The sequence below is a fragment of the Rhinatrema bivittatum genome, chromosome 1 (assembly GCF_901001135.1).
Source record: "Rhinatrema bivittatum chromosome 1, aRhiBiv1.1, whole genome shotgun sequence".
Taxonomy (NCBI): Eukaryota; Metazoa; Chordata; class Amphibia; order Gymnophiona; family Rhinatrematidae; genus Rhinatrema; species Rhinatrema bivittatum.
In genome coordinates, this window is record NC_042615.1 from 352,315,305 (window position 1) to 352,332,374 (window position 17,070).

The window sequence follows — 17,070 nt, forward strand, 5'->3', positions numbered from 1 at the left end:
TACCTGACAGGAGCCGCCGGATCTTTTTTCAATAGAGACTGGCCTGGTGGATGGACATTCGTTCCCACCTGAAGTCTTTTTTTTTATTTTATATATACCTACATCGGTGCACCCCATTGATTGCTGCGAGGAGCTCGGCATAGTGTATTGTTCTATACACTGAACTTTTGTTTTTGGTTTTTTTTTTTTCCTTATTATTTTCTCTCCCTCCTGTTTGAAAAGTTTGCTTTGTCTCTTGGTGGGGTATTGTGTATTAAGACACTCACTATATTCCGTGTATTGTCATGCTGCCTTGCATGGAGTCCTCCATACCTAAGAAGGACTTTGTACTGGTCCTGCTTTGAGGGTTCCTCTTGTCCCCTTTACTGACATGTGCGACAGGGATTGGGGTACCGCCCCTGGGAGGGTTATGAGGTAGCAGGTGTATAAGGCGAATACTGCTGTACATTTTATTTTCTTTTACTATCTTTAAAACGTACATGATTACTGTATGTGAGCTCTGTCATCTGCCTTAAGGCCAGCAGGATTGGTTTGGGGGTGGAGGGGGGTGGGGATGGGCAGGAGAGGGGACGAGTGCATGGTGGTGATTTCTACCTTGAAATATACTGATGGGAATGGGGAAAGGGGGGGTCTGGGGGAGTAAGGGATGGAGGATCAGGGGGGATGTGGGGAGGGGCGAGGTGCAGGTGGGATGGGGGGATTTGGTTTTCTGAGGTTTACCTCCCACAAAGTTTGTTCAGTCCTGGAGCAAGGACATGGTCCGCTGAGTTCGGTTCAGAGCAAGTGGTGTCCTATGCTGGGAGGGTTGCCACTTGGATTTGGTTAAGAACATAAGAACATGCCATACTGGGTCAGACCAAGGGTCCATCAAGCCCAGCATCCTGTTTCCAACAGTGGCCAATCCAGGCCATAAGAACCTGGCAAGTACCCAAAAACTAAGTCTATTCCATGTAACCATTGCTAATGGCAGTGGCTATTCTCTAAGTGAACTTAATAGCAGGTAATGGACTTCTCCTCCAAGAACTTATCCAATCCTTTTTTAAACACAGCTATACTAACTGCACTAACCACATCCTCTGGCAACAAATTCTAGAGCTTAATTGTGCGTTAAGTGAAAAAGAACTTTCTCCAATTAGTTTTAAATGTGCCCCATGCTAACTTCATGGAGTGCTCCCTAATCTTTCTATTATCTGAAAGAGTAAATAACCGATTCACATCTACCCGTTCTAGACCTCTCATGATTTTAAACACCTCTATCATATCTCACCTCAGCCGTCTCTTCTCCAAGCTGAAAAGTCCTAACCTCTTTAGTCTCTCCTCATAGGGGAGCTTTTCCATTCCCCTTATCATTTTGGTAGCCCTTCTCTGTACCTTCTCCATCACAACTATATCTTTTTTGAGATGTGGCGACCAGAATTGTACACAGTATTCAAGGTGCGGTCTCACCATGGAGCGATACAGAGGCATTATGACATTTTCCATTTTATTCACCATTCCCTTTCTAATAATTCCTAACATTCTGTTTGCTTTTTTGACTGCCGCAGCACACTGAACTGACTATTTCAATGTGTTATCCACTATGACGCCTAGATCTCTTTCTTGGGTTGTAGCACCTAATATGGAACCTAACATTGTGTAACTATAGCATGGGTTATTTTTCCCTATATGCATCACCTTGCACTTATCCACATTAAATTTCATCTGCCATTTTGATGCCCAATTTTCCAGTCTCACAAGGTCTTCCTGCAATTTATCACAATCTGCTTGTGATTTAACTACTCTGAACAATTTTGTATCATCTGCAAATTTGATTATCTCACTCGTCGTATTTCTTTCCAGATCATTTATAAATATATTGAAAAGTAAGGGTCCCAATACAGATCCCTGAGGGACTCCACTGCCCACTCCCTTCCACTGAAAAAATTGTCCATTTAATCCTACTCTCTGTTTCCTGTCTTTTAGCCAGTTTGCAATCCACGAAAGGACATCGCCACCTATTCCATGACTTTTTACTTTTCCTAGAAGCCTCTCATGAGGAACTGTGTCAAACGCCTTCTGAAAATCCAAGTATACTACATCTACTGGTTCACCTTTATCCACATGTTTAATAACTCCTTCAAAAAAGTGAAGCAGATTTGTGAGGCAAGACTTGCCTTGGGTAAATCCATGCTGACTTTGTTCTATTAAACCATGTCTTTCAATATGTTCTGTGATTTTGATGTTTAGAACACTTTCCACTATTATACCTGGCACTGAAGTCAGGCTAATCAGTCTGTAGTTTCCCGGATCGCCCCTGGAGCCCTTTTTAAATATTGGGGTTACATTAGCTATCCTCCAGTCTTCAGGTACAATGGATGATTTTAGTGATAGGTTACAAATTTTTCTAAAGGGTCTGAAATTTCATTTTTTAGTTCCTTCAGAACTCTGGGGTGTATATCATCCGGTCCAGGTGATTTACTACTCTTCAGTTTGGCAATCAGGTCTACCACATCTTCTAGGTTCACTGTGATTTGATTCAGTCCATCTGAATCATTGCCCATGAAAACCTTCTCCAGTATGGGTACCTCCCCAACATCCTCTTCAGTAAACACCGAAGCAAAGAAATCATTTAATCTTTCTGCGATGGCCTTATCTTCTCTAAGTGCCCCTTTAACCGCTTGATCATCTAATGGTCCACTGACTCCTTCACAGGCTTTCTGCTTTAGATATATTTTAAAAGGTTTTTACCTCTACGGCCAACTTCTTTTCAAATTCTCTCTTAGCCTGTCTTATCAATGTCTTACATTTAACTTGCCAACGTTTATGCATTATCCTATTTTCTTCTGTTGGATACTTCTTCCAATTTTTGAATGAAGATCTTTTGGCTAAAATAGCTTCTTTCACCTCCCCTTTTAACCATGCCAGTAATCGTTTTGCCTTCTTTTCACCTTTCTTAATGTGTGGAATACATCTGGACTGTGCTTCTAGAATAGTATTTTTTAATAATGACCACGCCTCTTGCACATTTTTTACTTTTGTAGCTGCTCCTTTCAGTTTTTTTCTAACAATATTTCTCATTTTATCAAAGTTTTCCTTTTGAAAGTTTAGCATGAGAGCCATGGATTTGCATACTGTTCCTCTTCCAGTCATTAATTCAAATTTGATCATATTATGATCACTATTGCCAAGCGGCCCCACCACCGTTACCTCTCTCACCAAGTCCTGTGCTCCACTGAGAATTAGTCTTTTGCTTTCTAACTCTTCTATATCTGTATCTCTGCTAATCCGACTCGGATACTGGCTTGGAATGTGTGTGGCATCAACTCATCAATTAAACCTTCCAAAATATTGACTCTATTGAAGTGTAAAGCGACAGATTTGGCATTTTTGCAAGAGACCCATTTCACTGATATAGAACATCTTAAACTGGGTCGTGGGTGGGTGGGGGAGGTTCGCTATGCGTCGGCTTCCACTAAATCTGCTGGTGTGGCTAATTTGATTAACAAACAATTACCAATTTGGATTTAGAAGGAAATCAAGGATCCTAAGGGCCGTTTTCTTATTTTGGTGACCAAGCTTTAAAATACTACGCTGTTGTTATGCAGTGTTTATGCTCCCAATAATTATACAGTATATCAAAAAAAAGAGATCACATACAGCAACGTGAATATAGCAGGACGGGTTCACCCTCATAAATGAGTGACTGTACACATACACCCAAAAGGTGTTTTAAAACTCTCATGCACTTATCTTGTACGTGCAAACACTCTTGTTGGGTGTATCTTTTGCACACAAAGCCCACAACAGGTGGGCTTTGTGTGCAAAAGATATGCCCTATCAAATATTCGGAAAATTTTGGTGGCCATGAGCATGTGCCAACACACTAATACCCCATACTTAGCCATAAGCTTTGATGCCGAGAAGGCATTTGACCGGGTGGAATGGCGTTATTTATTTTATAATATAAAGCGCATGGGTTTTGATGGTGATTTTTACAATGTGGTGCAATTGTTATATTGTGCCCCCATAGCGACTATTTTAGCTAACCAGCAGCAGTCTGAACCCATTCTTATCACTAGGGGCACCCGACAGGGGTGTCCCCTTTCTCTATTGTTATTTATCTTGCAACTTGAGCCCTTGTTGTTAGCTTTGCAAGTGCAGTCGGCAATTAGAGGGATACTGTTTCAATCGGAGGTTTTTAAATGTGCAGTCCCCTCCTCCAGTTACTGTGGACCTTTGGAGTGTTCTCGGGGCTGCGCCTCAACGAGGACAAATCTTCCGCTATGGCGTTTCCGGATACTCTGCGAGAACGGTGGGGAAACCTGTTCTCTTTGCAGTAGGCTGTAGATTCTTTCCAGTATTTGGGGGTTTATATCCCTAAAGACCCAAGTAAGATATATCACTTTAATATCCCACGACTTCTGAAATACACCCGTGACATGTTAAACACTTGGAAGACTTTACCATTGTCTTTGGGGGGCCAAGCTAGTTTGATGAAAGTGATACTCCTCCCCAAATGGATATATCTTTTTCAAACTTTACCCTTGCAGCTTAAGAGATGTGATCAATCTCTGCTCGACCGATCTACGTGGAAATGATTGTGGAGGGGCGGCAGGCACGCTTACCATTAGTATGGCTGCAGGAACATTGGGGAATGGGTGGCTTGGGAGTTCTTAATTGGGCCTTATATAATCTGGTCAGTAATATGCGTCTTGCCCGAAACTGGTTACTTGGAACCTCTTCGTACACTAGCGTGATAGCTGATCAGGCGTAAGCAGCTCCGATAGACCTTAAATATGTGTTACAGGCAGACGAGGGTAAGCTCCCGTCCTTATTGGTTCAGTCTACAGTAACTAAGCTGATAAGACAGGCATGGTTGCGCTTTACTAAATTTTTTACACATGCCAAGAGTATGTGCGTTTTTATTACCCATTGAAGGCAACGTTACCTTTACCCCTGGCTCTCAGTCTCTGGTATTCTGGCATTGGGCTGCCTTGGGTATTACTCAACTGGGTCACTTGGTGACAGACGAGGGGAAGCTTTTACCTTTTGCAGAGCTACACACTACGTATGGGCTAGGGGCAACGCATGCTTTCCCATATTTACAAATCCGCCATTATTTGTAGTCTATAACCTCAGACTCTTTGCAACAACAGACCTTTCACCAGCTGGATAAAATTCTGGGGCTTGCCCAGGACAAACCCCCTTCACTTTCTACCTATTACAAATGTCTCAAAGCTACTGTGAAGGTGGATGTTTGTTCCTTGCTGGTTGAGCGCTGGTACAGGGATGGTGAGTTTATAGTCACACACTCAATTCTGCACTATTGTTTTGGGCGGGTGGCCTGGATTTCCTCAAATATGTATTACCGGGAAGTCCAATTTAAATTTTTGAGCAGAGCCTATGTGTCGGCTCAAGTAGCGTATCAACTGAAAATTGCTCTCTCTGCTTCCTGTGGCCGCTGTCATAAATCAGTGGGAACCTTATCTCATACTTTCTGGTCCTGCCCAACTATTCACCGGCTTTGGTGTCAAATAGCGGGCTATTTGGCTGGTCTTTTGGGTGTCTCTATACCAGTGGCTCCACTCTGGCTTTTATGGGTGAGAGAATTGGGGTCACCTTGTTAATTCAGAAGGCTGGTGCAGTGGGGAAACAGGTGATCCTTCTGAACTGGAGGCATTCTGACCCGCCCTCTTTTTAGGCATGGAAGAATTATTTTCATTCAATGATGACCATGGATATTATGCTTTCCCGTACTTCCCCTGTGCACCGGAGGCGTTTTCTTTCACAGAGCTGGGAGCCGCATTTTGAACGTCTGAGGACTTTGTGTTTCTTGCTCCGGACTATGTTGTGTTCTGTTTATTGTCTGATATTATGTTCTCCTAGACTTTATTACCTAATTTATTGGGAAATTGCTTTGGATTAAAGGAGATAGGACGGGAGGAAAGGGGAGGAGGAGGGGGCGGGGGGGACTTGGGGGGGAGAAGGGAATATTTCCCTATGGCTTCTAGTTGTATTTGAGGGATGTATCAGATCACAGCATCCCTGTGTTGTTGTATTTCTGTAGATAAATGCCAATAAAACTGTTTCAACGTAAGGGATAATAGACGCGGGTAGTCTAAAATTTGTTACTCTCAAGCAAAATGACTTAAGTGATATACAAAGCCAATATTCATAAAACCATAAGTAACATGAAAGCTTACATAAAACAATAAATCCATCTAAACACATAAACAAATACTTCTTGCTATACTACGTGCTCATATTTCAAAGTTCCTCAGGGACTAGGGACGCCGTTCTGTATCGGCCTGTTGGAGAGGAAAACCACACACAATAAGTGGCTGCCCCTCACGGCTTTTGTAACATCCGAATTAAGCATGTTGCAATATTATATCCCACAAGTCTTTCTACTATTCATTTTTTGTTAATGATTTACCCCAAACAGTATGGACTGTGATAACATGTATAAGATATAGCAGATAACCTATGCCCTATACAGAAATAATCATTCAAAAATGAAGGCAACACAACCAAACAAAAGAAACCTTGGTATAGCGAAGAGCTTAGACAGGCTAAACTGTCCCTGAGAAAATCTGGAAAGCAATGGTGGAAATGCCAAGCCATGAAATCCCTAGAATAATACAAATCCCTTTTAACAAAATACCGTGAACAAATCACCAAAGCAAAAAAATACTATTCTAAACAAATTCATAGTGTAATACCGGTATATAAAAATGTTTAAATAGTTAATTCCAAATTACTCTTCGAAACAGTTAAAATCCTAATAAAAGACCCATCTTCCTCCACAGCCAACCTTGCCTTTACAAAGAACTCATGCAACAATTATGCTACTTCGTTGTTAAACAAAATAAATAATCTAAAAACACAGTTCTCCACTTGCTTACCAAGAAAAGAGCCAAAAGAAAATTCTGGTCAAACTAAATGGAAATCATTCGACCCAGTTTCCAAATTTGAAATAAGCTAAATCATCACTAAAATCAAACATGCTATCCACCCACTGGACCTTATACCTGCTAGTACCCTAAAAACAGCAAAAAGCACCATTACTCCAATATTCACAACCATAATAAACCACCCGCTAGCAGAAGGATTGGTACCAGCTAGGGCAAAACAAACTGTCATTAAACCAATCCTAAAAAATAAAACTTGCAGAATCGATGATTTGGACAATTACCGACCGATTTCAACCTTCCTTTCATTGCTAAAGTCTTTGAAAACGTAGTGCTACCACAATTGGAGAACTGCCTAGAAGACAATAATATATTATATCCAAACCAATTTGGATTCGGAAAAAAATCACTCGAAAGAAACCCTACTTATTTCCTTAACTAATCCTGTATTACAAGAGTTTGACAACGATGAATCATATATCCTGGTACTAATTGATCTAACAGCAGCATTCGACACAGTTGACCATACCTTGCTGTGTCACTAGCTGAGAGAAATTGGAATAGACGGAAAGGTTAACAAATGGTTCTTCTCCTTCCTAAAAGATAGAACATTTCAAATCAAACTGGGCAATCAAATTTCTGACACCTTCCCCATTGATACAGGTGTCCCACAAGGATCAATGCTCTCAGGTACTCTATTCAACATCTATTTGCTGCCTATATGCTCATTACTAACAAACCTCAGAATCAAATTCTTCCTATAGGCAGACAACATACAATTCTACATTCCTTTCAACAAACATTGGAAAAACCATCGCATCTGGCTACACGCATGAAAGTTATACAACAAAATCTTTCTCAACTGAAACTAACTCTAAACCCCCCAAAAAACTGCTTTCTCAACTGAAACTAACTCTAAACCCCCAAAAAACTGAAATTGTATGGTTAAGGAGAGATAACACAATAATCAGACCTCCAACCCTAGACCTAGGAGTCATTAACATTATGCCCTCAGATCAAGTTCGGGACCTAGGAATACAGATTGAGAACTTCACAATGAAAAAGTATATAAGCAAATTAGTCAAAACAGGATACTCCAAGCTGAGAATATTACATTGGCTGAAACCTCTACTAACAATACAGGACTTCTGCAATGTCTTATAAACTCCTAATATTTTCTAACCTAGACTACTGCAACTCCCTATTACTAGGCCTACCCTCAGGACTTCTAAAACCACTACAATTACTTCAAAATGCCTCTGCTAGACTCTTACACCCCCTCTCTGGCACTACACTGGCTTCCTATACAATCCAGAATTCATTACAAAGTATTAATTCTAATTTTCAATGTCAACAACAATAACCCATGCTTAATAGGAGTGTCAGTTCAACATTACACACCTCAGAGAACCATAAGATCACAAAACAAAGCACTTCTAAAAGTGTCGTCTATTCGGAACACACACCAAACGTAAATAAGAGAACGAATGTTCTCGATAGCAGGCTGCAAGTTATGGAACTATCTTCCAGAATCATTGCATCAAATAAGAGAGAGAGAGTTTCAAGCGTGAGCTATAACATAAGAAATGCATATGATTTAACGGAAAAAATTCCAAAATGCTGATAATTGCAATGTCAGTACCAAAGGCTAAGTTTGTGGAGCGAGCAATAAGGACCAAAAATGTAAAATGTATAGTTACTAGAATCAGAATCTGTAGTTGCTATTGTGTTAATCTAGAAAATATATGAATTTGTACTAGATTATACATTGCTAATGCGTTAACCTAGAATATGTATGGATATGAACGAGAATATGATTTTGCTGTTGTGTTGACCTCAAGTATGAAAAGCAACAACGATGTGAACGCTGACCAAGAATTCTAAAACTGACTTTGTAAACCGTTGTGATCTTCTTTTGGAACGACGGTATACAAAATACCTAAATAAAATAAAATAAGATGGCACAGATCTGTACTGTATTCGCCAGCATCATCGTTTATTTGTTTATTTATTGATTGATTGATTATGGCCCACTTTTCCAGCCAGGGAGCTAACAGCAAATTAATGGATAGAATCGGACTGTGTAGTGCAGCACAGTGGAATTGCACGCTCCAGTGCCATGAGAGCCGTAACGGATATGAGTTACAAATAGACCAGTGTTTTCCAAACAGTGTGCCTTCAGACCAGATCAGGTGTGCCATGGAAAAGTCACTGCTGCCTGATCCAGACCAGCACCTGGGCTCTGCTTTGAACTTATTGCAGTAACAAGAGCCCCCATCGGTGGCTCTTTATTGTCTAGGAGCTCCTTTCTGAGAACATATATATATAATCCTTCATGCCTCTCCTTCCTAGCCACAGCTTGAGCTTTGAAGCTAAGAGTACACTGGCTACATAACATGTATAAAGAGTTCCATTCAGTTAAATTAGGATTGAACACAAGTTTCTTTGTGAGTGAAACGGTAGATACATTTGGTGGCTTAGTATTTTGCAGAAGGGAAGAGGTGTTTTGTCCAACGTTTAGCAGGGTTTGTGTCACTGGTTGGTACCGAAGGCCACCTCAAAAACCAGGCTTTCACCAGTCTTCTGGAGGATAGTAAGTCCGAGGTAAATCTGATGTGAGATGATAGAGAGTTCCTGCAAAGGTTCTCTTTCTACTGTTGGTGAGCTGCATTATTCTGGCGATGGCATTATCTGTCTCTTTCCTTTGTTTCTGCTATCCATCTAGACTACCCAAGTGCAACCTTGATCTAATGATGTAACTATTTTTGTGATATCTGAATAGACCAGGGAATGAAAATTAATATTACCAAATATATTAGCATAGTAGTGAGCAGATAAGTAAAAGTAATATTCCCTCCCTTTTATGCTTTCTTATTTCAGAGCAGCATTAATTGACTGAAAATGCTGAAAGCACCTCCTTAGCCATTCTTACCACTGTGTATCTAAATACATTTTGGGATGATATAGCCAAAAAACTGTGCCAACCCCTCTCTGACCTGTCTCTATAACATCATATGCAGAAGTGAGACCTCAGGACGAAGGAAGGAGGAGGAGGTTGATTGATTTTAAACTTAATTAAAAAAAAAAAAGTACAAGCTATTCATTGTAAAACAATGTAAAAATGCAAAAATAAAAGTATGTGTGAAAAAAAAGGAATGACGTAGATATATGATCCACAGTGAAACCAATAAATAGACAAGCAGATACTGTGAAGATTGTAGATGACTCTTAGTGGTCAATCAAGAAAATCACACAAATAGCTTTTTAGATGGGTAAGATTAGAGCCCATTCTCTCCTTGAGGTTTCCAGAAAAGCTTGGAACAGCTGAGACTACAGAGGAGTATGAGATTATGATGAACAGAGGCAGATAAACTGGAATAGTAAAGTTGTGGTGATAGGTTTGTTTTTAAAAGCTAGCATTGGTAAGGTTTTTGTGGGGGTGGGGTTTCCCATTTTATTTTCTGGCCTCCTTTCTATCCTCTGCAGATGAATGGAACAGATGATGGTGAATACGTTGTTCTGAGTGGAGATGATAACTACCTTGACTTTTCTAGGATTGTGGAATGGAGAGGAAATAGGTAAGTCTGGAAGAACATAAGTTGCCTTAGTAGTTCAGACCAAGGATCCATCAAGCCCAGCATCCTGCTTCCAACAGTGGCCAATCCAGGTTACAAGTACCTGGCAAGTATTCAAACATTAAATAAATCCCATGCTACTGATGCCAGTAATAGGTAGTGGCTATTCCCTAAGTCATCTTGATTAATAGCAATTTATAGACTTATCCTCCAGGAACTTATCCAAACCTTTTTTAAACCCAACTACACTAACTGCCCTAACCACATCCTCCGGCAACAAATTCCAGAGCTTAATTATGCATTGAGTGAAAAAGAATTTTCTACAATTTATTTTAAATGTGCTACTTGTTAACTTCATGGAGTGCCCCCTAGTCCTATTATCTGAAAGAGTAAATAACCGATTTACATTTGCTCGTTCTAGTCATCACATAATTTTATTACCTCTTTTATATCCCCCCTCAGCCATCTCTTCTCCAAGCTGAACAACCCTAAACTCTTTATTCTTTCTTCATAGGGCAATGTCCATCCCCTTTATCATTTTGCTCACCCTTCTCTGTACCTTCTCCAGTACAACTATATCTTTTTTGAGATGTGGCAACTGGAATTGCACAGAATATTCAAGGTGTATTCTCACCAAGGAGCGATGCAGAGGCATTATGACATTTCTTAGCATTCACCAATGGGTTATGCACCTCTACCAGCAGATGGAGATGGAGCAAAACTGAAGTCACAGTATATATATCCCTGCACTGACAGCCCACCAGTATTCTCCGTATCCAGCAGATGGTGGATGTGCATCTCCCTACTTGGGATTACTTTAACAAAATAGAAAAGAAAAGGAGCAAAGAAAAAAGGAAATTAATTTGCCCCGCTCTTCTGTGGTGATACTGTTATGGTCCCTCCCTCAGTCGAGTTTTCCTAAGGTGATATCTACAGATCCCTCCCTCAGTAGAGTGCCTCGGTCTGGTAGTTGGTTTTCCAGGCGAGGATTTAGCTGTAGAGAGAGAAACAGCTGAGGCTAGCGGGTACAGGAAAAGAGTGTGATGGTGAAGGCCTTTGCCCTCTTCCCCCCCCCCCCCCCGCAGCTGGAGACTGACGCAATACTTGGCCAGGAAGGGCTGAGCTCAGGTAAAGAGTTAAAAAAAAAAAAAAAAAAGTTGCCATTCCACTTCTAGCCTCCGTTCTGATGTCCATTCCAGCCTCCAAGGGAGCTTGGGGAATCATGGCAGTTTGGCTGGTTGAGCAGCCTTTTGGCTAGGTCCCGCTCTCAGGCTTTGCTTAGATGCCGCAAGGCAGACAGCGGCAGTGTTCGCACGCTTTTCTATGCACAAGTCTTCTGCAAAACAGTGCCTGACGTCGGTTCACGCTTGCGCACCCAGGTGTATGCTTAGATGGGTGCTCAGGAGGGCGCTTACCTGGCCCGTGTATTGTGCGCCTATATTTTGGGCATCCGTAGTGTTTGCTTATTGGACTGACCTTGTTTTTGGGTGCCCTGCCAATGCTTGCTTGTGCAGGCATGCAGCTGGGCGCACAATTGTCAGATGCTTTGGGAGTGTGCTGCTAGCAGGTATTTACCTTTATGCTGATTGCCATATTCATCTCAGCTTGGCATCCCCCTGACTTGTGTCAGCACTGCCTGGAGGCTCAGGAGAGTTAGCTCCAGTTGCTTTTACTGAGCCCACCTTTCCCAGCATGATGCATGAATGGGACCAGAGGGGGACTTGTCAGGGATTTTGCCTGGTGTGGGGGAAGACTTCTCAAAGGGCGCAGGACTGATGCCCCCTGGTTTTGGTATGGACCACGGCAGCATTTGCACACTTTTCTACACGCAAATCTGCCGCCAAACAGCTTTGCGGGTTGAGCAGCATTTAGGCTCTCAGGTTTTTGCTCAGTCACTGCATTGTAAGTCTAAAAGTTTAGGATCACAAATTGCAGATCCCTGCACCCTTGTTGCTGTGGGTAAGCATCAGAGTACGTCTATACCTACTGCAGGTCATGCTGATAGGGACCCAGATGGCACGTATGATGAAAGTGACCCTTATTCCCTGGATGATGGGAAATTCCTCCAGGATTGGAGCAGTATAGAACAATGTTGTGTTCTTTCCTAGAGATGAGTTGCTTGCTTGGATCGCTCAGGCACTGAAGATGCTGGGGGTGCCAGGTGCTGATTCCATGTCTGAGTCAAAGAAGAATCCCAATTAGATTCCTTACATAAAGCATTATGGATGTTATTCAAGAATTGATTGATCTTGAATGGGGTGCCCTGGAAGCTAATTTTAAAGGGGGGCAAGCCTTGGGATCCAGCAGAGAGAACAATTGCGCTTTCTGAAAGTGGATGCGCTGGTGTCTGCCGTCGCCAAGTGGACAACTATCCCTGTGGAAGGAGGTGCAGGGTAGGAGAACTGAGGTTATCCTTAAGCAGGCCTTGAGGTGGTGGCAATGAATTGCAGATGGCCTTTTGCTGCTCCTTGGTAGATCGCTGTTGCTTGCTATCTCTCAGGAAGTCAATGAGTCTGGTTTGAATTTCAGGGCAGAGCCAGTTGGCCACACTACCCTGGATGCACCTGATCTCAACTGATCTCGGAAGCTAAGCAGGGTTGAGCGTCAGCTTTGGCTGATGAATTGGAGCTGAGACAATTTCAAAATCTAATCTTACGAAATGGTTTTTTAGAGGATCACTCTGAGTTAAAAAAAAAAAAAAAAAGCCAATAAGTGGGATGAGTCCCAGGTTCCTCAGTTACCAGAGGATTAAAAATGGGCACCGCGCTCATTTGGCACAAGAGGTTGAGCTAAGGGGTTTTAAATGTTTTCGACACTACATAGGAACAGCTTCTCAGAGTGCTGGACCTTTGGGCAGATCTCAGTCCTTTGTCCCAGGTAGCCCAGACAGGGTGCAGGCTCGAGTGATGCTGCGCCCCCCCGACCTTCTCAATGAAGGAGTGTTGACTTACTCCTGGGAACAGGAGATTGGGGGTCATTTGTCTCTCCTTTTTATCGGGGGTGGAGTTCCTTGAGACGTTTTCGTGGTCTGCAGAAAAGACAGACAATGGAGTATAATTGTCAAGACTCCTCAGCCTGCAGAACTGTGATTCCCTTGCTCATTTCCCATGTCACAAGAAAATATGGGCCGATATTCCAATTATTTCATTGAACTTGAGAAAGAAGGTTCCTTTCACCCCATCCTAGATCTCAAGGGAATCAACTGGCTTTTGCAAGTGACTCTTTCCTGCATGGAAACCTTACATTCGCTGATAAAGGCAGTACAGTCGGTGGAGTTTCTCAAGTCTCTTGATTGTCAAGAGGCATATCTCCATATTCCCATCCAGTTGGAGCATCAACGGTTTTCTGCGTTTTGCTGTTTTGGGGCGACATTATCAGTTTTTGAGCCCTACCCTTTGGTTGGCCTCTGTGCCCAGAACTTTCTCTAAGGTCATGGTGATGGTAGCAGCAGTGCTGAGAGAGGATGGCATTCTGATCCGTCCGCACTTAAACGATTGGCTAATTTGAGCCAAGAGCCATGAAAGAGAGTTTTCAGGCCTCGCACAAGGTGATCCCCCTGCTACAGGATCTAGGTTGGGTGATGAATTTGGCCAAGAGCAATCTGCAGCAATCCCAGACACTGGGGTATCTCTGTTCGTTTTTGATACAAAGCAAGACAAGGGTGTTTCTGCCGGTGGTCCACATTCAGAAGTTGATGGCAAAGGCACGACTATTGACAGAAGTAATACACCCAGTAGTGTGGTTCTCTACAGGTGCGTGGGCTGATGGCAGCCACTCTAGAGGTGGTTCTGTGGCTACTCAATACGACTTCAGTTATTGGTGGAGATCAGCATCCATGTGCAGTGGTGGTTGCAAGCGGATCATCTAACTAAAGGTGTTCCCATTCAAACACTGCATTGGTACTTCTCATGACGGATGCAAGCATCCAGGGTTGGGCTCACCATCAAGAGTTGACAGCGCAGGGATACTGGAGTACAAAGGAGTATTTCTGGTGCACCAATTGGCTGGAAGCCTATGCCATTCGGTTGGCATGCTTGCGATTCGTCGATCACTTGCAGGATCAAACAGTCCGAATGATGTTGGACTATGCAATGATGATGGCTTGCATCAATCGCTAAGGAAGAGCCAGCAAGTGTTATAGGAAATAGCCCAACTCATGGAATGGGCGAAAGTACATCTTCAGGAGATCTCAGCCTCACACATTGCAGGAAAAGACAATGTAAGAGCCGACTTTCTCAACAGACAGAGTCTGGATCCAGGAGAGTGGGAATTGTACAACAAAGCATTCCAGCTCATAGTGGGCCGCTGGGACCTCCCGTTTCTAGGCTTGCTGGCGACCTCACACAATGTGGAAATTCTTCGCTTCTTTAGTCGCAGGAGAGATCAAAAGTTTTCGGGCATTGATGCCCTCGTGCAGGAGTGGTTAGAAGGCAAGCTTCCTTATGTCTTTTTCCCCATGGCCTATGTGGGGCAGAATGATTCGGAGGTTTGAGAGACACATGGAGTTTGGTACTTCTGGTGGCACAAGATTGGCCCAGGAAGCTGTGGTATGCAGATCTGCAGAGGCTTCTGGTGGAATCTCCTCTCCGAGTACTGGTCCACACAGATCTGCTACTGCAGATTCTTCTTGAAGATCCAACTTGATTTTTGCCTTATGGTGTGACCCTTAAGAGGGCTCAGTTGCTGAAGAGTAGATTGTCCATGCTGTGATTTCCACTTTGTATTGAGTAAGAAAGTTATTCACTTCCTTAGCCTATGTTCGCATTTGGCGAGTGTTTTGAGGCTTGGTGTAAGAAATGTGGGCTACGATAGCCTGCTGGATTAAGGAGGTTATAATGGCCACAGATGTGGATGATGAGTAGCCGTTGCGTAGTCAGGTTAGGGCTCATTCCACTAGGGCTCAGGCAGTGTCATAGGTGGAGATTAGATTGTTGTATCCATTCGAGTTTTGCTGAGCTATGACATGGTCCTCTTTACACGCCTTTTCCAGGCATTACCGCCTGGAGGTGCAAGCCAGGGAAGATTATACCTTTGCGCATGTGGTGTTGATCAGACCGCGGGCAGCCTCCCACCCTGTTTGGGAGTAGCTTTGGTACATCCCACTGGTGTGGATTAACTTGTCTGAATGTTAAGAAAGGAGAAATTACTACTTACCTGATAACCTGTCTTCATTAAAGAAAAAGAAATTAATCCACCTCCTGAGTGGCTGCGTTTCTGGTGATTAAGGGTCAGATCCAGACCCTAGATGAGTAATATTACACTCCTTGTCTGACTTTAATGTTTTTCTCTTAACTGACTGTTTGAAAGGTTGACTTAATAGTTATGAGCTTGTATTGTCTAGTTTATTTATTTAGATTTTTTATATTCTGCTTTTCGCAGAGGGCTTACAATCCAAGTTTGTAGCTGAAGCAATGGAGGGTAAAGTGACTTACACAAGGAGCGACAGTGGGACTCCTGGTTCATAGCCCGCTACTCTAACCACTAGGCTATTCCTCGACTCCTAGTTGTCCACAGTTGGCTTTTGCAGAGAATACTGGCAGGCTGATGTCAGTGCAGGGGTATATATATCATGACGTCAGCTTTGCTCCATCTCCATCTGCTGGTAGAGTACATAACCTACTGATGTGGATTAACCTATCTTTATTAAAGAAAAGGAAATTATCAGGTAAGTAGTAATTTCTCCTTCTCCGTTTTATTCACCATTTCCTTCCTAATAACACCTAACATTTGGTTTGCTTTTTTGACTGCCACAGCACACCAAGCTGACTATTTCGACTGACGCCTAGATTTTTCTTGGGTGGTAACTCCTAATATGAATCCTAACGTCGTGTAATTACAGCATGAGTTATTTTTCCCTATATGCATTAGCTTGCACTTGTGCACATTTAAATTTCATCTTCCATTTGAATGCCCAGTCTTCCAGTCTTGCAAGGTCTTCCTGCAATTTATCACAATCCGCATGTGATTTAACTACTCTGAATAATTTTGTGTCATCTGAAAAGCTGATCACCTCACTCGTACCCCTTTCCAGATCATTTATAAATATATTGAAAAGCATCGGTCCAAGTACAGAAAAAAAGTAAAATCATCATCTTGCGGCTGTAACCAGTACCATATATCTATCAAATCCAGCTCCTTAAGTAAAAGCGGAACTCCTCTCAGTATTTTTGCCGGTAAGGAGGTCTCAAGAGAGACATTAAAATCTCCTCCAAAAATAACCTTGCTTGAAAATAGGCAAAGCAAGGACTTTGAGAAATATTAGATTTTTGCTTCAGTACATGTAAAGTTTTTACTTGCCTATCATCTATCAAAATATCTGCCGTTATTTGTATACCACCTGTGTACCATTGCAGGAAAACTTTTTCTCCTCCCATTTTAAAAGAAGGATTCCCTATACAGGAAAGAAGTGGAGAAAAATAACTTGATACGCCCCATCCATGTCATATATAAGACATAGCTTTCCTTATAGACAAAACCAGAACATGCTTTTTTTTTTTATAGCAGATGGTAAATATTGTCTCAGTATATGAACTACATTCATAGGTACATAGGAATGCGTTAAACTCAATTCCAGATCTACAACAGTCTGTTTACCTTTTTCCACT

The 17,070-nt window shown here is 42.2% G+C and overlaps 1 protein-coding gene across 1 annotated transcript in view; it reads left to right on the plus strand.

Annotated features, from left to right (window-relative positions):
* Positions 1 to 17,070, plus strand: part of SCARB2 (scavenger receptor class B member 2) — a 180,997-nt gene that overhangs the window by 47,548 nt on the left and 116,379 nt on the right. The window contains exon 5 of the mRNA XM_029599909.1: positions 10,377 to 10,468. Within this exon, the coding sequence (XP_029455769.1) occupies positions 10,377 to 10,468 (92 nt within the window). The remainder of the gene's footprint in view (positions 1 to 10,376; positions 10,469 to 17,070) is intronic.